The sequence below is a fragment of the Acomys russatus genome, chromosome 17, assembly GCF_903995435.1.
Source record: "Acomys russatus chromosome 17, mAcoRus1.1, whole genome shotgun sequence".
Classification (NCBI taxonomy): Eukaryota; Metazoa; Chordata; class Mammalia; order Rodentia; family Muridae; genus Acomys; species Acomys russatus.
In genome coordinates this window covers 42366901-42389195 of record NC_067153.1, presented here as the reverse complement: position 1 = coordinate 42389195, position 22295 = coordinate 42366901, and the positions used below count along the sequence as shown (strand labels likewise).

The 22295-nt window shown below is 44.1% G+C and overlaps 1 protein-coding gene across 2 annotated transcripts; it reads left to right on the top strand.

Moving 5' to 3' along the window:
* Positions 1 to 864: 864 nt before the first annotated feature.
* On the top strand, positions 865 to 21950 carry Ddx17 (DEAD-box helicase 17). 2 transcript variants are annotated; one of them, XM_051159990.1, is made up of 13 exons: positions 865 to 1241; positions 4182 to 4332; positions 5882 to 5981; positions 7194 to 7327; positions 8079 to 8144; positions 9576 to 9717; positions 10244 to 10404; positions 10489 to 10661; positions 11821 to 11931; positions 12517 to 12578; positions 13884 to 13943; positions 18090 to 18326; positions 19149 to 21950. In XM_051159990.1, exons 1-13 carry the CDS (start codon positions 1192 to 1194, stop codon positions 19652 to 19654), a joined length of 1953 nt encoding a protein of 650 aa, XP_051015947.1. In that variant the 5' UTR covers positions 865 to 1191; the 3' UTR covers positions 19655 to 21950. The 2 variants fall into 2 exon arrangements, with proteins under 2 accessions (XP_051015947.1, XP_051015946.1); XM_051159989.1 differs by having other exon boundaries at positions 18090 to 18332.
* Positions 21951 to 22295: the final 345 nt, after the last annotated feature.

Genomic DNA, 22295 nt, shown 5'->3' with positions numbered 1-22295 from the left:
GAAGTCTGTACGGCCAAGCTTGTGTGGCTTGTTAGTGTGCAGGAGTGTGCAAGCAAAAGTAAGTAAATTAGGAGTTGGGTGGCACAAGCAGCCTACCCCGGCGTACATTCCGCAGCCGCGAACCGGAGCGAGGCACCCGGTTTAATGGCGGCTGAGGCCCAAGGCGCCCGCTTCAGGAAGGACTCCAGGAAGCTGTGGCCTGTGTGTCAACGCGTTAACTGTGCCCAGCGGGGACGGTGACAGCACGCAGCTCGGAAAATGCACCTCAAACACAGTGAAACACAGGGTGTCTTTTAGCTCCCTGAAGGGAGCGACACGACGCATCCAACATGGCTGCGGCGCCAGCGGGGAGGAAATGGCGCACGGGCGCGTGGCCAGCTTGGAGGACACAGGGCGCCAGGATGAGGTGGTCAAGGCCATCCAAGGCCTCAGGACTCCGGGTTCTAGTGCCTTCAGACCCTCCCCACCCCGTGCGCCCGCCGCCGCCTGACTAAAGTAACGCGGAAGGCGGCTTTTGTGTCTGCCCAAGAATAGCCTCAAGCGCCGCTGGAGCTCGGAATCCTGGGAAAAGTCTATTCTCAAAACAGAATGCGCTACGAAGACTGCGCACCCTCGCAACAGAGGGCCGGCCAACGACGCAAACAATGTTACGTCGCGCCCCACCCCCCAGCCGACGTTCTAAAGCTGGCAGCGCGAGAACGCTTACGCCCGTTGCGTACGCTGCCTTATTTAGGTGGGCCGACAAGAGCGCCCATCTCCGTCACCGACGTAAACCGATTCCTAGAATATCTGTAGCGTCTCGCGGAGCCCTCCAGACGCTGTTTACGTAGCGTCTCGGCCGTGCGTAGCGTTAAGTTGGAGCAGTCTCAGCGGCCGCCGCCATTTTGTGCAGTCGCTGGGAAGGAAAGGAGACGCTTAAACCGTGGCACCGCCCGGTTTGAGCGGACCCAGCCCTCCCCGCTGTACTAACAACTCCGATTCTCTTGTGTTTTGCTCCCGTCTCCGACGAGAGAGGCGGCGACGGTGGCGTCTGCGACGGGAGACAGCGCATCGGAGCGAGAGAGCGCCGCGCCTGCCGCCACCCCAACAGCGGAGGCGCCGCCGTCATCGGTCGTCACTAGACCCGAGCCGCAGGCCCTCCCGAGCTCGGCCATTCGTGCCCCGCTCCCAGATCTTTATCCGTTTGGGACCATGCGTGGAGGCGGCTTTGGGGACCGGGATCGTGACCGGGACCGTGGAGGGTAAGGGAGAGGTGTAGGCGGGGGGCGGGGTGGCTCGCGGCGTACAATGGCGGCCGTGCGCGGGCCCCAGACTCCGACGGGCGCCTCTGCGGACTGCGGGCCTCGTCGCCTCGCCCGGCCCGCTCGCTGATCATTTGATCCCTGCCAGCCTCAGCGTCTGTCTGGAAGAACCGGATGCTCACGTTCAGTCTAGGAAAAGCGGACTTGAAATGATTTCCCTTTCGTTATGTCTCCAGCCATCCCTGTTAAGAGAGGGACTGGGGTCGAAAGGGCCTTACTGTTACTCTAAACTAGCGCGCGCACACACACGCGCGCGCGCACGTCATATTTTGGTTAATTGGAAGCACATTATAATGGGAAGTGCTTAGAGTTGCTTTCTAAAAGATCGAGATTGGGAGAGCCAGGAAGGCAGATGACATTTTATTTTTACTTACTGCCTTTTTCTTCCTTTTCTTTTTTTTTTTTTTTTTTTTTTTTTTTTTTTTTTTTTTTTTCTTTTTTTTTGTTTTTTTTTTTTTTTTTTTTTTTGTTGTTTGTTTTTGTTGTTGTTTTTTTTTTTTTTGTTTTGTTTTTTTTCGAGACAGGGTTTCTCTGTGTAGCCCTGGCTGTCCTGGACTCACTTTGTAGACCAGGCTGGCCTCGAACTCACAGCGATCCGCCTGCCTCTGCCTCCTGAGTGCTGGGATTAAAGGCGTGTGCCACCATGCCCAGCGTACTTAACTGCCTTTTAAAGATCAGTTCTACTACAGAATTAACTTGGAAGCTTAAGCAAGGAAGTTTTGTTTTGTTTTTGTTAAATAGGAAGCTTTTGGTGTTGTGTTGCTAGAGAAATCCTTGAATGTGTGCCCTGGAATCAATACACCAAAAAAGCTTTATGCCAACGTTGTTCCTGACACCTAGAAACTGAGAACAGTTCACATCCAGGATAAACTCTGGGAGCTTTTTATTCGGCTACAATGAAGTCTTGGCTGGTTGTGGTGGCACACGCCTTTTATACCACCACTCAGGAGGCAGAGAAAAGACAGGTGGCTCTCCAAGTTCAAGGCCAGCCTGGTCCACATAGTGAGTTACAGGACAGCCAGAGCTACATAGTGAGACCTTACCTCGAGGAGGAAAAAAAAATATTTAAAAGTAACAAAGCACTGAAATCAAGAGAACCCCTTGAGGTGTCCCATGACAGTGGTTCCAGCGCTAGAGGCTGCGGCAGGACCTTGGAGTTTGTGGCCAGCCTAGGCTACACAGATCTTTCTCAAGGGAATGGTTTACAAAGTTTAGAGAGAGAGAGAGAGTGTGTGTGTGTGTGTGTGTTGGGCGCAATTGTAGAAAGAAAAAGAAAATTCAGTTGGAATAAGCCTAGTAAAGGCATCTTAAATTTTAGAAGCTTTCTTTTCTTCTAGATCATTAAAATTCAAGAAGTGCTGCATTGCAGCAAGAATGAAAATAACACGTGGGAGTCACATTAAACTCATTGAGTTAGATTAAAAACCTCTTAAAATTGGGTTTGGGTTCGTTTTTCTTTTAAGGCAGAGCTTCTCTGTGTAGCCCTGGCTGTCCTGGACTCACTTTGTAGACTAGGCTGGCCTCAAATTCAGAGATCTGCCTGCCTCTGCCTCCCGAGTGCTGAGGTTAAAGGTGTGTGCCACCACGCCCAGCAGGTTTATACCATTTTTGCAAGATTGGGGGCACTGGTGTTGGGGACTGGCTATTTTTGGGAAGAGTTCCAGAACTACTTGCTTCATTTGCAAGTGGTGTGGCCAACTCGGGCTTTTTTCACTGTAGTATTGAGCTGAAAAATGTGGGGCTTTTAAAAGGTGCTTTAAAAGGATGTACTTAATTGTATTGTTTTCCCAGTTGTATTGGTTTAGCAGTGGTATTAATACATTACCTAAATCCTGCCTACCAAACCCAATGAATTCCTGTGCAGTTTCTTGCCATAAATCATTGCTGGGTGGGGTTTGTCTCAGACTGTGCTGTGTAGCTTAGTCTGCCCCAGCAGTGTATGGAGCCTCCTGTTTTCAGGGTCTTTACAAAAGAGGAATTTAAGCCCATGGTGATGCAAGCCTTTAATCCCAGCACTGGGAGGCTGAGGCAGGCGAATCAGTGTGAGTTCGAGGGCAGCCTGGTCTACAAAGTGAGTCCACGACAGCCAGGGCTACACAGAGAAACCCTGTCTTGGAAAAAAAGAAAAGAGATTTTAAAATGTCACTAAAAGCCTTGCACTTTACATAGATTAAGGCAAGTAAAGGTGATGTTAGGATTGTTCTAGGAAAAGTAGCTTCAAATTTCTTATATTTTATGTTTGGCAAATGGCTGTATCTGTATCCTCGTTTGGCTTGCCTGTTTGTTGTAAAGGGTATATAAAAAACAAGGCTTAATTTTAAATCTGAAGGGGTTTTGTTTTGACACAGGGCCGCATAGACCAGATTGGCCTTGAACTCTGACTTTGCTACCTACCACCTTTCAAGTGCTAGGATTACACGTGTTCAGTGCTATATCTAGCTTTGAATACTACTTAAAAACAAAACAAAAACCTCAACCTACATATTGATTTTTTTTTTTTTTCTCTCTGTAACTCAGGAGTGTTATTTGAGCCTGGTGTGATGGCTTAATTTGTAATCCCAGCATTTAGGAGGCTGAGGCTGGAGGATTGCTGTGAGTTTCATGGGGCCATATGGCTACAAGATGAATGAGGGTCTGCCTCAAAACAAGAACAGTACTATTTGGGGAAGAAAAAGGAGATATAAATACTGTTTGCTTCCAGATCATATAGTAAGTGGCCGGATTAGAGTTTAAACCTTGTCTCGTTCTAGAATCTATGCTGTTATCCTTGAGATGTATGAGACGGTCTTTCTAAAGGGGTTTTCAGGAGCCAGTACTAAATATCGTTTCCTGCCACATGAGATGGGTACTAATGAATCTACATTTTCTCACTGTCTCTAGGTTTGGAGCAAGAGGTGGTAGTGGGCTTCCCCCAAAGAAGTTTGGTAATCCTGGGGAGCGGTTACGTAAAAAGAAGTGGGATTTGAGTGAGCTCCCCAAGTTTGAGAAGAATTTTTATGTGGAACACCCAGAAGTAGCAAGACTGACTCCGGTAAGAAAGGGGGGGGGAGTAAATGTTTAAATGTAGATTAATAATCCAAGCGTTGTTTTATATATTTCATTTTCTATTATATCAGATCTTTTTGAAACGTTGTGGCTTTGCTTGTTTTCTGAGACAAGATTTCACTCTAGTCCTTGCTGTCCTGGAACTCACTCTATAGACCACTCAGTTCCACCTGCCTCTGCCTCCCAAGTGCTGGGATTAAAGGCACGTGCCACCACCACCTGGCTTGTATTAATGTTTTTGAAGTAGTTTGTTGTTTTGAAACAGGGTCTTGATGTATAGCCCTGGCCAACCTGGAACTTCGTATGTAGCCCAGGCTGGCCTCATACTCAGAGATCCACCTTCATCTGCCTCCCTTCCTAAGTATTGGAACTAAAGAATCATACCACCATGTCTTGCCTGCTTTGTTTTAATTTTTATGTGATAAAATTATTCTCTGTGTGGCATGGTCGCACTGTAGTTCTAGGCTGGATTTTGACTTGCTGTCCTGCCACTTCAGCTTCTGGACAGGCATGGGCAGCCACACCTGGCTTGTGTTCTCTCTTTGGTCAGACCCTGAGCTTTGTCCATGAAGGCAAGTGCTCAACCATTGTGCTAATTTTTTTGTTGTTTGTTTGCTTTTGAGACAGGGTTTCTCTGTGTTAGCCTTGGCTGTCCTGGACTCTGCTTTGTAGATCAGGCTGGCCTCAAACTTACAGCGTTCTGCCTGCCTCTGTCTCCCTAGTGCTGGCATTAAAGGCAAGCTAATTTTCTTTTTAGCAGCACTGGGCTCAAACCTAGCACCATATAAACGTAAAGTTGAAACTACCATTGAGATACACCGTCATAAAATGTTGTTTGTTTGTTTGTTGTTTGAGACCAGGCTGGCCTCGAACTCACATCATTCCGCTTGCCTCGGCCTCCTGAGTGCTGAGATTAAAGGCATGCGCCACCATGCCCTGCATATAAAATTAGTTTTTAAAATAAATTACCATTGTATATTTGTGTGCTTTTAACCACCTGATAGTGTATTCTACCCAGAATATGATTACTTGTCTAGAAAAGTTATGTAATGGAAAGAGCATTTGGGCCCAAGTTCTATTTGTAGACTGTCACTATGTAACCCCAGTTGGTCTGGAACTTGTTTTGTAGACCAGATTAGCTTTGAATTTGAAGTGATCCTTCTACCTACTGTGCTGGGATTACAAAGCACTACATAGCTTGGCTAGGAATTGCTCTTGAAAGGTTTACCCTTTGGAATGGGGCCTCTTAGTCATGTGCATCACAACTTTGAATTCATGGAAGAAGTATTAAGTTTTTTTCTTTTGTTTTGTTTTTTGAGACAGGTTTTTTCTGTAGCCCTGGCTGTCCTGGACTCACTTTGTAGACTAGGCTGGCCTTTAGCTCACAGCAGTCCATCTGCCTCTGCCTCCCTAGTGTTGCGATTAAAAGCATGAGCCACCATGCCCAGCAGAAGTTTTAATATTTATCACTGTATGATAATAAAGTTTCTAAATTGAGAAGAATTTTTATTATCTTCATTCCCGATTCCCCCCAGTATGAGGTTGATGAGCTACGTCGAAAAAAAGAGATCACCGTGAGAGGTGGAGATGTTTGTCCAAAGCCTGTCTTTGCCTTCCATCATGCTAACTTTCCACGTAAGTCTCCTTCACTCCTACATTAAATGGTAGGTTGCTTAAGGGGTTTGAAAAGGCAAATAGAAACCTTTAATATAGAAATGAGAGTAGCCAGGCTCTCCTTTAATTCCAGCACTTGGGAGGCAGAAGCAGGTGGATCTCTGAGTTCAAGGCCAGCCTACTCTGTCTACAGAGTGAGTTCCAGGACACCCAGGGCTGCATAGAAAAGGTTGTTCATCAGGGGCCAGTCAGATAGGCGAGAATGTTTGCACTACCTGAATTCTATTTTTGGAACCTATATAAATGTGAAAGGAGAAAACCAACTCAACAAAGTTTTCCTCTGACTGCTACAAATTCACTCTGGCACATCATTCACATCCAAAATAATAAAGTTCAAAAATTATTTTATTGTATTTTTCTTTTGGTTTTTTGAGACAAGGTTTCTCTGTGTAGCCTTGGCTGGGATTAAAGGTGTGCGCCACCACCGCCCGACTTTTATTGTATTTTTCAAGACGGAAGCCTTACTGTGTACACCAAGCTGGCCTGGAACTCAGATATCCACCTGCCACTGGCTCCCAAGTGCTTGGATTAAAGGTGGGTGCCACTACACCTGGCTTTGAATAGTAATTTTATGTTGTTTTCCAATTTTTTGTTCTTTGAGACAGGGTTTCTTTCTTGGCTGTCCTGGACTCAGTTTGTAGACCAGGCTGGCCTCGAACTCACAGCGATCTGCCTGCCTCTGCCTCCGGTTTTCCAATTTTTTAAAAAGCAGGACATAGATACAGTGTTGCACAAAATTTTTGGTTTTTGAAAGATTATTTCTGTGAGGAGGGATTCCTGTGAAGGCCAGAAGAAGGCATTAGATTTCTGAAGTTGGAATTATAGGCAGTTTTGAGTGTGACATGGGGCCTGGGAACCAAACTTGGATTCTCTGCAGCAAGTATCCTTAACAGTCTCTGCTTTGTTTTAATGCTGAAACCCTACTGTTATTTTATGAGACAGCAGAATACTGCTTCTAGGGTATAGTATGAACTTTGGGAACACTAATTGAGTCATGGGCCTGTGCTCTTAGGTGTATTAGTTCTTGAGGTAGTGTTGGGCTGGCTAGAGATTGGGTTTAAAGTTCTTGGAGAATGATAAAGCTAAGTCTCATCAGTAACTGCTACTTTCAGAGACCTCATGTGTGCCCTTAGTTTTCCTGGTAAAGGTAGTAATGCTCGTACTTTCTTACAGAGTATGTAATGGATGTGCTGATGGATCAGCACTTTACAGAACCAACTCCCATTCAGTGCCAGGGATTCCCTTTGGCTCTTAGTGGCCGGGATATGGTTGGCATTGCACAGACTGGCTCTGGGAAGACATTGGCGGTAAGTACCAAGTTTTTGACATTGTGTTAACTTATTTAGTTATCCTAGTTGTTCTAACAGCTTCTAAGGTTTTTTTGCTTTTGTTTTTAAAGACAGCAATTTCTGTGTGTAGTCCTGGCTGTCTTAGAATTCACTCTTTATACCAGAGCGGCCTTGAACTCAAATTCCTGCCTCTGCTGCTACCAAGTGGTGGGATTAAAGATGTGCTCCACTATGCCCTCCTGACACTTTCTCTGTTCTTTTTTGTTTGTTTGTTTTGTTTTTTGAGACAGGGTTTCTCTGTGTATCCTTCGCTGTCTTGAACTTGCTTTGTAGACCAGGCTGGCGTCGAACTCATCTGCCTCTGCCTCCCCAGTGCTGGGATTAAAGGCACGTGCCACCATGCCCTGCTCACTTTCTCTGTTCTTAAACTCACAGTTAAAGTACTATATGCAAGCAGGCAAGGTGTGGGGCATACCTTTAATCCCAGCACTAGGGAGGGAGGCAAGGCAGGCAGATGGATCTCCCTGAGTTGGAGGCCAGTTTTATCTACATAGTGAGTTCCAGGAGATCCAGGGCTACATGGTTCTCCAAAACATCAAAAGTAAAATTGTGTATGCACTATATCAGCTGTCTCTTTACATTGCACTCGAGTGTGGTAAAGTGTTCTATTTTTCTCACTTTCCATTACACCAGTGTTAATTACTGATTTAACTTGAACTGTTAAGATAATGACTTCAATTTGTATGATACTGTTCTCATTCCTTCCCAGTATTTGCTGCCTGCAATTGTTCATATAAACCACCAGCCATACTTGGAAAGAGGAGATGGCCCAATTGTAAGTGTCACAATTTGTAGTTTTTAAGAATTACTACACTGAATGATGATGGTTGAGTTTTAGGCACTGTGCCTAAGACCCAACTTAATTTTTTTTTCCCCCTTAGAAAATGTTTATGGGTATTTTGCTTGTGTCTGTGTGCGCACACGTGTTGCCCATAGAGGCCCGGCCAGGGCATCTAATCCCCTAGAACTGGAGTTACAGATAGTTGTTATCTAGAATGTGGGTGTTAGGACTCAAACCCAAGTCCTTTGGAAAAGGAAGGGCGTTAGTGATCTTAGCCACTGGCTCATCTCTCCGACCCCTGCTCTGATTCAGTTCTTCACTCTTTTCTCCGTATGTAGAGGTGGGACTGACCTATCTTACTTGGAATTAAATAACTTACCCAAAGTCGCACTTGTGGCTCTGGGTAGCTAATTTGTGCCTGGCACTTAACCCATCACAGAGCTCCACAATCTGAACCTAGTCTTAACCAGTCTTTGTGATAAATTCAAGTGCAGTTCTTTGGTTTTTGGTATTGGGGATTGAGGCATGTTAGGTAAGTATTCAACCACTGGGCTATATCCCCGGTTCTCAAGCACAGTTATGAATTACTCATTTTTGGTTTTGTTTTTTCTTTCTTTTTTCTTTTTTTAAAGAATGATTTATTTGGGCTGGAGAGGTGGCTCAGAGATTAAGAGCACTGGTTGCTCTTCCAAAGGTCCTGAGTTCAATTCTCACAACCACCTGTAATGAGATCTGGTGCCCTCTTCTGGTGTCCAGGAAACACATTAAGGCAGAACACTGTATAGAGAATAAACAAATCTTAAAAAAAAAAAAAAAAAAAGATTTGTTTATTATTTATACCATGTTCTCCCTGTATGTACACCTACATGCCAGAAAGGGCACCAGATCTCATTATAGATGGTTGTGGCCCACCATGTGGTTTCTAGGAATTGAACTCCAGGACTTTAGAAGAGTAGATGGTGCTCTTAACCTCTGAGCCATCTCTCCAGCCCTGTTTTTGGTTTTTCAAGACAGGGTTTCTCTGTGTAGCCTTGGCTGTCCTGGACTCACTTTGTAGACCAGGCTGGCCTCAAACTCACAGTGATTGCCTGCCTCTGCCTCCCAAGTGCTGGGATTAAAGGGGTGCGCCACCACGCCCAATGCTTTTTTAAGTAGCTAATACAAGGTGTAAATCAACCTAAGTGAGTCATTTATGCTTCAACTAGTCATAATGCATCAAGATGAACCAAGCATGGAGGGCTCTAGTGTGTCATTTCCATTTCCAAATAGTAAGTTATATTTTCTCATAAGCCAATGTGCTCAATACTAAAAGACAATAAGGGAAAAATTAGACCACCATTTGATTCTATGGGTGATTTTAATTTTTCTTAAAAGTTGACATGGTTGTGTCAAGTTTATTTGCTTCCTCCTCTCCCTTTGTTTCAGTGTCTAGTGCTGGCCCCTACCAGAGAGCTTGCTCAGCAGGTACAGCAGGTGGCTGATGATTATGGAAAATGTTCTAGATTGAAGAGTACGTGCATTTACGGAGGTGCTCCTAAAGGTCCCCAGATTCGGGATTTGGAAAGAGGTAAAACAAAACAAAACAAAAAAAACACTCCATTTTTCGTGTCTTGCCTATTTCTATAAATGAAGTTGAACAAAACCAGTGGGTTGTTGGCAGGGGAGAGTTATTTGGTTGGTTTTTTGTTTTGAGACAGTTTCTCTGTGTAGCCTTGCCTATCTTAGACTCACTTTGTAGACCAGCCTGGTCTTCCAGAGTGCTGGAGTTGAAGGCTGTGTACCACCTCGATCCCTCAAAACAGTGGGTTCTTGTGAGAAAATTCTTGGGATACAGTTCTACTAGCTACTTAGTTGGAGGAAGCTAGTGGCTAGAGACTTAACCTACTGGTTGTGAAGTTCTTTCTTCAAGCTCTTCAGCTACTGTTGAGTTTAGCCGTTGCTGTAACATTGAACATGGCAACTAGGGCTGGTGCTTACTGGTTTCTTTGTACTGAGTTCTTCATGGGCTAGATTTGACTTTTCTTTTTCTTTCTTTCTTTCTCTATTTTTTATTTTTATTTATTTATTTATTTATTTATTTATTTGCCTTACAGGTGTTGAGATTTGCATAGCTACTCCTGGGCGCCTAATAGATTTCCTGGAATCAGGAAAGACAAATCTTCGCCGATGTACTTACCTTGTATTGGATGAAGCTGACCGAATGCTTGATATGGGCTTCGAGCCCCAGATCCGTAAAATTGTTGACCAAATCAGGGTTTGTAAAGCTGATACTTAATTATATTTATACCTATTTGACTCTCATACCCTTAATCTAATGAAAACCTTCATTTCTTGATAGCCTGACCGGCAGACATTGATGTGGAGTGCAACCTGGCCAAAGGAAGTAAGGCAGCTTGCAGAGGATTTCCTGCGTGATTACACCCAGATCAATGTGGGGAATCTGGAGTTGAGTGCCAACCACAATATCCTGCAGATTGTGGATGTCTGCATGGAAAGTGAAAAAGATCACAAGTATGAGAAGATTTCATTATCTGTATTAACTTTGAGACAAGGCCACATTAGGTATCTTAAGGTTGTCCTCAAACTCAGAATCCCCCTTCCACAGCCTCCCAAGTGCTAGGGTTACAGTTGTACTACACTACAGCTGAGAAAGGCAGGGTTTTTATTTATTTATTTATTTTAGGTTGAAAACATCTTTTGTGTGTCATTTGTTGGAGCATTGTTGTTAAATGCAATCATCTTGGATTCTTGCATTTGGCTCTGGGATTTGTAAATGCCAGCTGTATATTAGATATATCAAACTTGGTTTAAATCTAGAATGAATTAGTTGGAATTGAATTTTATTTACTTGAAGCAGGGTGTCTGTATCCTTGGCAGGTCTAGAGCTTGTGGTGTAACAAGGCAACTTTTTTTTTTTTTTTTAAGATTTATTTATTATGTATACAGTGCTGTCTGCATAAACACCTGCAGGCCAGAAGAGGGTATCAGATCACATTATAGATGGTCGTGGGCCACCATGTGGTTGCAGGGAATTGAACTCAGGACCTCAGGAAGAGCAGTCAGTGCTCTTAACCTGTGAGCCATGTCTCCAGCCCCCAACAGAAGGCAACTTTGAGTTTCTGTATACACACACACACCACCCTCATGTGCTGGGATTTCAGGCATATGCCTCAGAACTTGGTTTACATGTTGTTGGGGATTGAACAAGGCCACCATACATGCTAGGCAAATACTGTGGTCACAGCCTGACTTAGTTTTCCTTGGTTTTTTGTTTGTGTTCATGCACTGTGCCTATAAGGGCAAGAAAAGAATTCAAATCCCCTGGGCTGGAATTAGACGTGTTTGGGATCCCATAGTAGATGTTCAGCACTCCAGAGGCAGGTGGATGGATCTCTCAGTTCAAGGCCAGCCTGGTCTAGAGAGTGAGTTTCAGGAGGGATAACCAGGGCTACAAAGGAGAAACCAGGAAAAAGAAGAAGTTAGGTTTGAGGTCTTTTTTTTTTTTTTTAGGTTGGTCTTGAACTCTCCATCCTGCCTCCCAGGTGATTCTGAGATTGTAGCCATGTGCTATCACACTCTTAAGTATGTGGCTTTGGCAGTTAGTATCACCTGTGTGGCTGATCTAAAGGAGGATCTTTGTGTGTGATGACTACATTGTTGGTCTTTTCAGGTTGATCCAACTGATGGAAGAAATCATGGCAGAAAAGGAAAACAAGACTATAATATTTGTGGAGACAAAGAGACGCTGTGATGACCTCACTCGAAGGATGCGCAGAGATGGGTGAGTATAGCACCTAGATCGCTCTATGCCAGTGGTTTTTGTTTTTGTTTTTGAAACAGGGTTTCTCTATGTGGTCCTGGCTGTTGTGGAACTTGCTCTGTAGACCAGGCTGGCCTTGAACTCCCAGAGATCTGTCTGTCTCTGCCTCCTGAGTGCTGGGATTAAAGGTATGCGCCACTATTGCCTGGCATGCCAGTGGTTCTTAACCGTAGGTCATGGCTCCTTTGAGGGAGTGGAAAGACCCTTTCACAGAGTTTGCATATCTGGTGTCCTGCATGATATTTATATTATAATTCATAGCAGTAGCAAAATTACAGTTAGTGAAGTAATTTTATGATTGGGGGTCACCACAACATGACGAACTGCACTAAAGGGTCTCAGCATTAAGGAAGATTGAGAACCACTATTGTGCTAAGGCAGTTTTTAAGTGGCTGTTGCACATTTGTATGATACTTTAGCCTGATGTATAATTGTGTGAATGTGTAAATGAGCAGTCATCTATTGTGTAGCTTAAAGAACTTGATCAAAATTTTTAATATTTCATTTGTAAAGATCTCTAATATATAATAAATATTCTTCTAATAGTTGGCCAGCTATGTGTATCCATGGAGACAAGAGTCAACCAGAAAGAGATTGGGTACTTAATGGTAAGAATAACACTAAGCTTTTTTTCTTTTGAGATAGGTTCTCACTTTGTAGATCAGGCTGACCTTGAATTTATAAAACCCCACCTACCTCTGCCTCCCAAGTGTTTGGAGTTAGAAATGTGTGCTTCTATGCATAGCACTATAAAGCTTTTTTATACCTGTCATCTCTAGGGTTTCTCTGTCCTGGACTTGCTTTGTAGGCTAGGCAGGTCTCCAACTCACAGAGATCCACTTGACTCTGCCTCCCCACGTGCTGGGATTAAAGGTGTGCACCACCACACCTGGCTCACACCCCCATTTATTTATTATTAAATTAATTTATTTTGATTTTTCGAGACAGATTTTCTCTGTGTAACAGCTCTGGCTGTCCTGGAACTCACTATGTAGGCCAGGCTGGCCTTGAACTCACAGAGATCTGCCTGCCTCTGCCTCCCAAGTGCTGGGATTAAAGGTGTGTACCACCACCGCCTGGCTACACCTCAATTTATAAAGGGCCAGATAATAGATTATTTTGGGGGGATGGTTTTGGGATAAAAACAGGTGGTCCTAGACAGGTATTGCAGATGTGGCCTGGCTGCATTCACAATAACAGTTCTATTTGCTCAAGTATTATACTAGACTTTATTTGTAGACCAAAGTTTACCTAGCCCTGTTCTGGTTCACTGAACTCTAGGTATTTTTCCATACATCTCCAGCAGAGTTCTTTAACGTTCATTATAATATAAATAAAAATGTTTTCAAATGAAAAGGGCTTGGCGTGGTGGCAGAGGCAGGTCGAGGCCAGCCTGGTCTACAAAGCCTAAGACAGCCAAGTCTACATAAAGAAACCCTGTCTCAAAAAAGAAAAGGGCTGGAGAGATGGCTTAGCCAAAGGCGCACGTACTGCTCTTCAGGCAGCCCTGTCACCCGTGTTGGTGACTCTCAACCACCTGCATCTGGCCTTTGGGCACCTGCAGTCAACATCACAGATGCATACACACAATTTTTGTTTGTTTTCAAGACAGGGTCTCACTATGTAGAGCAGGCTTACTCGAACTCACAGAGATCCACGTGCCTCTCCTTCCTGAGTATTGGGAGTAAAGGAGTGTGCCATTATTCCCTAGCACACAATTTGTAAAAATATTTAACAATACTTTTCTTTAAAATTAAACTGGGTGTCATGTAAGCTGTAAAGGCACAGACCCACCATTATGAAGGCGTGTGTCTGGGGTGGGTTGGGGGATGGTTTTTCTTCAGTCTGTCATTACAGATGATCTTTAGCCTCACTTCCCTAACTCTCCCCACTCCCTTTTTTTTTTCTCCCAGAATTCCGATCTGGAAAGGCTCCTATCCTCATTGCCACAGATGTAGCCTCCCGTGGGCTAGGTTTGTATAGCTAGGTGTCTCTGTTGGTGGTTTGTGTATCTTCTGGTTTTAAACTTTTTTATCATGCCAAATTTAGTATTGACTGTATATGAGTTTAGTTAAAAGAGAGTATAAGTGTGATTCTCCCGTCCCCTGTGATGCTTGTATTTTGTTTTTTGTTTTTGTTTTTTAGCCTATGTGGGGTTTTTGTTTTTTCAAATATTTTGGGTTTTCTGCAGTTCCACCCCCTTTATTTTCAAAGTTTCATCTGGCTCCTAACAAGCAGGCTTTGGTCTGCAGCAAGGCCTAGGCAGGACTGTGAAGTTACAGGGAGAGGAGACATTTCGTTTTACAGCTTAATTTCTTGGTTTTGTTCAATTTTCTGCCTGGATAGAAGGAGCCTAATTAAACCTAGCTCTCAAAAGCTGGTTTCCTTAGTTTTCCCCTTATACCAGTCTATTTATTACAGATATAAAGAGGCCACTTCCACAAACATTAAACAAAAGGGGTTTGATCATAATGTCATTCTGTTAACTCTGTATTGTCTGGTATTACTTCAGTAAGATGATGGGCAGTTATCCCTCCTCTCCCATCATTTGGTCATAGACATGTGGTCTGGTTTAAGAACTTAGTCTAAAGATGTTCTTAATGGAGCTTTTAACTAGAGGGATAAGATACGTGCAAATAGCCTGTGACACTTTGGCCTATTGAACTAAACAAGTCTGACCTAAAATGTTTACATTTATAAGGATTAGTTCAGCTGGGTGTGATAATGCATGCCTTGGATTCCAGCACTCAGGAGACAGAGACAAGTGGTTTCTTTAGTTTGAGGCCAACCTGGTGTGTGTAGTGAGTTAAAGACCAGCTAGGGCTACATTGTAGGGCTCATCTTCAGAAAGAGACTGTTACAGCTGGGCATGGTAGTATGCATATGCTTATAAATTCCAGCACTTGGGAGCCTTAGGCAGAAGACCAGTAGTTGGAGGTCAACCTAGGTTATATAGTCAGGTCTTATTTTAGAGAGTAGGCATCAGTCTATTGGGAGGGAGAAAACCATTATCAATGTATTTAATTTCCTGTTGAGTAAGATGAGAGGTACAAAGTTTCCCTGTGCGATTTAACATAGAGATAATAAGTATTGAGATGAATTCAGCAGTGATGGAGCCTTTTTATCCACTCGACTTAACTCCTCCTTCAGAGGTAGTGCCCTGCAGCCATGGCGGGGAGTTGTCTCGTCCCTCTGCGGTCATGTCTGGGTCTGTGCCCTTAGAACTGGGGCCTGTTGGGAGAGGAGGCAGAAGCCTGAAAGCAGTTTACATAAAAGCTTTCAGTAATGGTGGTTTTTAAAACAGGCTTGCTATGTGCTGGTAGCTTCTTTGTGCATCTTGCCTAGACAATTAAAACTCTTTGTTCTATATCCCCTTGCATATTTTAAACAATCAATTGGCTACCAATAGAATAATGTAGACTCTTCATCCCACCCTCCCTCATTCAAGTGAGGGGAGAGGGAAGGTGCCCGAGTCTGTTTCTTGTTACTCAACATCAGTGCTTGTTTTGGGCCCCTTTGTTTGCTGCCTTGTAAAAATCAAAAGGAGGGAGAAAACCCACCACAATGGCAGAATTCTGACCAAGGTCCTACAAGATCCTGGAAAGTGAAGGCTTCTACCTCATAGACAGGGGTGCTATTTTCAGCTGAGTCACCAGGCCTTTTTTCACTTCTGTGGAGCGATGGTCTCTTAAATGATCCCTTCAGGTAAGTTCTTTGACGCCCCATAGTTCATAATAGTCATCTTCAGGTGACCACTGTTCCCTTTCCACTGGGATATTTTTTATTTCTCTTTTTTTTTCCTTTTTCTTTTTTGGTTTAAACTACACACTGTTGAACTAAGTATTGAATTTATTTTGTTTTGTTTTTTAACAGAAGCTATGATATCAACTGCAGATCACTCAGTACATGGCTGAGGCAAATCTACATTGGCCCGAAGCCGCTCTAGATGAGCCTGCTGGCTAGTCTTAGACTCTCCCAATTAGTGATTGGAGTTTCAGGCCATGGCATAGAGCTTTCCAAACTTGAGGTTCTCCCAGGCCACTGGCCAAAACATGTAACTTTCCATTTCTTACCCTGCTACAGCATCTTCTGTAAAGACAGCAAGATAATATTGTGGCAGTGCACCAGTAACCTCAGGGCAGCCTGGCCTGGAGAAAACCAGATTCTGTGCTTGCTCTTAGGTGCCTCAGTCAGCTGTGCACACTCAGGACACCCTTCTAGTATGAAGACCTTGCACCGTGTCCGTCACCCCATCCCATTTCCCCCTTATTGAGCCCCTCCAGAAGTCCTCCCAGCTGTTAGCATCTGACGCCCCAGTGTTGCTGCTTGGCCAGCACTGTGCTGTGCATCCAGTGCAGTGGTTCAGCGTGCTCTGTTTGCCATGTCACTCAGTGGGAGTGACTAAGGAGCATTAGCCAAGCTCTGAAGAAGTGCTCATGGAGTCCACCCCACCCAGGCCCAGCCTTCCATCCTTTCCCTGTAATATTTTTTCTTGGTGGCATCAACGACCCAAGCCGGAGACTCAAGCTGCCCCCTGTGATAAGTGCCTTCTCGTCTTTCTGGTGTGATTCAGGACTTTAGGGGTCAGTAAAGACTGAGGAGCCTTTATTGTAATAAGAAACAGACATAATGCCCCTACTTCACACGCCCCTAACTACAGCTGAATTTTTTTTTTTTTTTTTAAATCATTTCCCCTTTCCCTGAAATTATCCAGTCTGGGCAATAGATGCAGTCTGACCCTTTGGATGTAACTTTTTTTTTTTTTTTTAATTTTTCTACAATCACCCCAATTACCTTGGGGAGGTGTTGGAGGACCTGAAATTTTTACCTGAACCCAGGTTCTCCGGCGCTTGGCAACCAAATGGGGCTACAGAGAAGCATCTAAGCCAGTTCACAGAGCGAGCGTGTGTGGGGACTTCTCACTGCCACGGACCCTTGATGCATGCTCCCCGCGCTCCAGTGGTCCCGTGTCAGAAGGCGGAGTTTTCGAAAGGAGGCCGCCAAATATAAAAGGCAAAGAGACGGGATCGGCTGCAGCGGTTTCCCAAAGGAGGAGGGAGTGTGCATCGGTCTGGTAACAAACAGAGAATGTTTTTTAATTATTTCTATCACAGAAATCTGTGTTTTATTTAGGATATTTTCAGAATATTCTTTGTAAAATGCAGATTTTTTTCCACAAAAAAATAGGTTTCTGTTAATTGTTTGTTAAGTAGGTTAAAAAACTACATTTAACTGAAAGCATTACACTAACATTTACATATTTCTAAGTTGTAGGGGGTTACCCAGCCCAATTCCTAGCCATGTTCAGAATATTAAATATGTATCTCAAGGTTTCATGATTTTCCCCACCTTCTTTGACTGTTGAATCTCCAGGTCACATGACAATCTGATCATTGATACAAGTACTAACTTTGCAATAACCTTGAGTTGAGTGGGAAAAAAACCTCACTTGAGAAGCTGGGCTTGGTAGTACAGTGAAATTTTAGTGTAATGTGTTCTTGTGGTGATTGAAAAGGGAAAGAGATAATCTGGGTGTTCAAGCAAAGCGAAATAGGTGTGTATTTTGGCTTTGGTTTGCAATTTAAATACAAGAAACAACCTGACTGACTAGTCTGAGTGTAGTGGGTAGATGAAGTGCCATTCGTGTTGCTCTGTGACTGGTCTGAAGGTAAGTTGTTGTGCTGTTGGTAGACTGTGCCAGGCTTCTCCCAACAGAGTAGAAGTGATTTGGCCCTGCACTTAAAAGTGGTGGTTACTGATTTCATCTACATTCCAGCTTTGAAAGGGGTGCCACTACGATGTGTCCGTCTGAGCTGGGGTCTTAGAGTAGCTCCTGTCAGCACACTGTCGTGGAGGGTGCAGGAGTTTGGGGATGTTGAATGGGCTTCCATAGGATTATAGCGAATCGAGATGCAGTGCCCGTCTGTGTCCTGAGAGTCACTGATCCTCTTTTACTCTGTTGGGATGAGTCTTTTTTGTACCTATTCAAAGTGGTTACTAACTTGGTCTTCTCTCCTCTTGCTGTCATCTGCATTCGTGCTTTCCACCTCTTGGCATGTCTTTACCTTCTCTTTCTCTGCCACATCAACCTACACAATGACTCATCTCTAACTTGGAAGATGTGGAAGACGTCAAGTTTGTGATCAACTATGATTATCCAAACAGCTCAGAGGATTATGTTCACCGTATTGGCCGAACAGCCCGGAGCACCAACAAGGGCACTGCCTATACCTTCTTTACCCCAGGGAACCTAAAGCAGGCTAGAGAGCTGATCAAAGTGTTGGAAGAGGCCAATCAGGCCATCAATCCAAAATTGATGCAACTTGTGGACCACAGAGGAGGAGGAGGAGGAGGGGGTAAGGGTAAGTCCTGGAATTTTCCAGGTACTGTGTAGGACTATTTCCTAATGCTAGTTGAGCCTTATTTTTTGCTGTGTTTCGTTTTTTCTTTGATTTGTTTTGATATGTAAAGGCACTTGCTTGGAAGTCAGAGGAGAATGCTCAGTGGTTTCTGTGATGTCATTGTAACTCAGAAAGCAGGTTTTGTCATTGTGCTACTGTTGTAGCCCAGCATTTCTGTAGTTGAGAATTTAAGATCCATTATTTAAATTTTGGATCACATGGTGCATGTTCAAAAATTAAACTAGTAGTAGATGCCTGTAATGAGTTTTTGGGTTGGCTTTTTTGTTGTTGTTTTATTTTTTGTTTGTTTGTTTGTTTTTTGGTGTTTTGAGACGGGGTTTCTTTATGCAGCCCTGGCTGTCTTGGAATCCATCCTATAGACCAGGCTGGTCTCGAATTCACAGTGATCTGGCTGCCTCTGGATCCCTGAGTGCTGGGGATTAAAGGCGTGTGCCACCATGCCTGGCTCTTCTTGTTACTTCTTGATGCCTTTGGAGAATTTGGTAATTTTGCATCGTTTCATAGTTTAGTATTAATTGAAGCATATAGTTAATCCACAGTTGTGAGCTACACTCCGCTCTGGGCTCCTGGCTCCCTACCTTGCTATGTTAAGATTGTTAACCCTCAAGAAGAGTCTGAAAGGCACCAAGCTGAGTGAAGTATTGACTTAGAGATAAGCATTGCTGGTGAAGCTGTGTTGACTATTTCTGTGCTCTTTGTGTTCAGTTCAGTTTGGATCACATACGTGGCACTAAAGATGCTTTATCTTCCCACCAGGGGGTCGCTCTCGATACCGGACTACTTCTTCAGCCAACAATCCCAATCTGATGTATCAGGATGAATGTGACCGGAGGCTTCGAGGGGTCAAGGATGGTGGTCGGAGAGATTCTACAAGCTACAGGGATCGTAGTGAAACCGATAGAGCCAGTTATGCTAATGGCAGTGGCTATGGAAGCCCAAATTCTGCCTTTGGGGCACAAGCAGGCCAATACACTTATGCTCAAGGCACCTATGGGGCAGCTGCTTATGGCACCAGTGGCTACACAGCCCAGGAGTATGCTGCTGGTACTTACGGTGCTAGCAGCACTGCCTCAACTGGCAGGAGCTCCCAGAGCTCTAGCCAGCAGTTTAGTAGTATAGGCCGATCTGGGCAGCAGCCACAGCCACTGATGTCACAGCAGTTTGCACAGCCTCCAGGAGCTACCAATATGATAGGCTACATGGGGCAGACTGCTTACCAGTACCCTCCCCCCCCTCCTCCTCCCCCTCCATCTCGTAAATGAAACTGCTTGGTGGGAGTGACTCATGCAGAATAATTACATCTAAAGGAACACTCTTTTCTTTTACCCTTCTAGACCGTTTCATATTTTTTTCCCCAACTATTATGGTTTATCTTTTTTTAATGCAGATTAGTTAAAATTTCACTGCCAGGTTTCTTCTGCCCACCCAAAAGATCCAGTCTGTAATAACAGATTTTGTAAGGAAAATATATAAATATATATAACTGACTGGAAAAGATTAATTTCTTCTCCCAATTTAATGCATGTTGAGGATATTGAGCTATTTTTTATCTTAAAGGTATAAGACTTTTGTTGGAGCGTGTTTATCATTGGGAGGGAGGGTAGGATGTTCTACAGGAGATAGCGCCTGTTCTTTAGACTGTTCTCCTTACTGGGAGGAGCCAAGAGGGAGTTCCATGCACACTGTCCATGGCAGGTTTTAAGTTACTGAAGTTAGATTACTTAGGCCTGATGAATTTTTAAGACTGCTTTGTCGGTCATTTTAGCTGATGGCTTATGTGTATTTGACAGTTTTTAAATTCCTAATTTGTTTTACACTCTCTCTTGTAGTTACTAAAATATTAGCCAGGTTAGGTTGAGTTAGAAATTAAATTTCTGAGTTCAAGCGGGTTTTTTTGTTTTGTTGTTTCTGTTTTTTTGTTTTGTTTTAAGTTAAAAAAGAAAAAACTGCAAGGCATTGTTTTTGCTAGGTAGGCTGGCATCTGGGTAGAAGCTGCCTGGTTTTCTTCCCACATATAACCAGGGACCATCTGAAAAGTTGCTTTTCTAGCCAGATAGCCTCTATGAGCAGTAAGCATCATGCTTAGCAGATACTTCTGAGCAGCCGAATCTACGATGCAGAGAGCACCTTTAGACTGCAGATGAGCACATCTTCCTCTTAAACTCAGTATTCTTAGAGCTAGAGTAAGAGTGACTTCGTGGATTGCTCTGCCCGCTTGGCCAGGCTCTCCTGAGCAGGACTGCTGAAGAGGTAGTCTCCTCAGCCTGTTGTCTGCGGTGCTTTGTAGCAGTTGGAGGCACTCGTCCTGGGCATCCCTTTGCCCTCGGCTTTTCACAGGTATGTAGTGCTCCTGGAGGACTAAGGCCCAGCTCAGCCTTACTCTTGAGTGTGAAGGTGGGTGAGCTGTCTCATCCCTTTATTAAATGCTTTTCCTCTTGAAACTTATGAGAGCAACAGATGAAGTTAGAATATTTTGCTCTCTGTCACCCTAACAAATCAGGACAGTAGATGGCCCAATGCCTATACTAGATCACAGTGGTGGGCCTTCTGTGTTGCTGTTACCCTGTGGTGTTCACAGTGACGGTGCTTGCTTCTTTGTACCCTTAAGTCAGTACACTTGAGGTTTCCTTTGGGAAGAGAAAAAGGGATGGTTTTTGAGGGGCTCTGAAAGTAGGATTCAGTGTGCGACATAACAGGTAGGTTGTCAGCATATGCTGGATATCTGCATGTGAACGCTTGGCATCCTTTTTTCCTTACCACTTTACAGACTATGAACCCAAGGGAGAGTGGTGGGCACAGGTGTGGGCAACCATGCTCTGTGCTTTGAAACCAAAGTGTGTGTCCTGTCTGTCTCAGCCCACCAAAAGGAAGTGTCTGATCACTGGCTCTGACCAGCCCTTTAGAGATAACTTCTACAACCAAGTTCACATTTATTTTTTATTAAGCATTATACCATGGGCTGTCCTGTGCTACTGTAGCTCTTCAAAACACCCCTCCCTTCTGTTACTGCCTCTAGGGATGAAGCAGCAGCTAGCTTGTTTACCTCCCTTCACCAGAGGCATAGTCCAGATAAAACAGCAGATTCCAGAGTTCACGAGTTCTTTTTGCCTGGGTACAGTAGAAAACTAGCAGTTTTCCTACTTAGTGCAAATAACTTGTGCCTTGTCTGTCCTTGGAGTTCTGCTCTGAGAACAGACGTAGGCAAACCAGTTGAACTGGGTTAATTGCCGTTGTGGTTAACCCATGTAGGGAAAAGGCGTTGGTATTAGGCTGTGGGCTGCTTCTTTCTACCCCTCCCTAAAAGTTCATTGTGCAGACTTATCATCTAAAGGGTTGGTGGCTTTTGCTTGGGATCAGTCCTCTGCTAATGCCCATGCTGGTCTCTCAACACATTCCTGTCATTGAGACTTGAATTGTAGGTGTGATGTTAAGGCACAGGATGCTAAGAGCTATGTTACTGTTAGTTTGTAAATTGTCCTTTTGATACCATCTTGTTTTCTTTTGTAGGTATAAATAAACACTTGACAATAAAGGTGTGAATTTTTTATTACATTAAAACTGAGTATAGTCCTAATGTTTTCCTCCAAACATCAAATAGGTTGGGAGTTTGAACTTACTAGTCATCCTAGTTAGCACCTTAGGCTGGGAGAAGAGGGTGGGATTGATGGGACTTGGCGAAACAATCTGGTTACATGGTAGATTAGAAGTCCTAAGCACTTGGCAGAGCTGGTGATTTGGATTGATTGTAGTTTAGATGAGCAGTGGGTAAGTGGGCTGTGTGACTAACACACACCCAGGTCTTCGGTTTGGCACTTGGACCGATGAAGTGTCTTTGCAAACGGATCTGCCCGTTACTTGGCCTGAGCCTTCCTTTGGCTACAGTCAAAAAGGAGTGATGGCCAT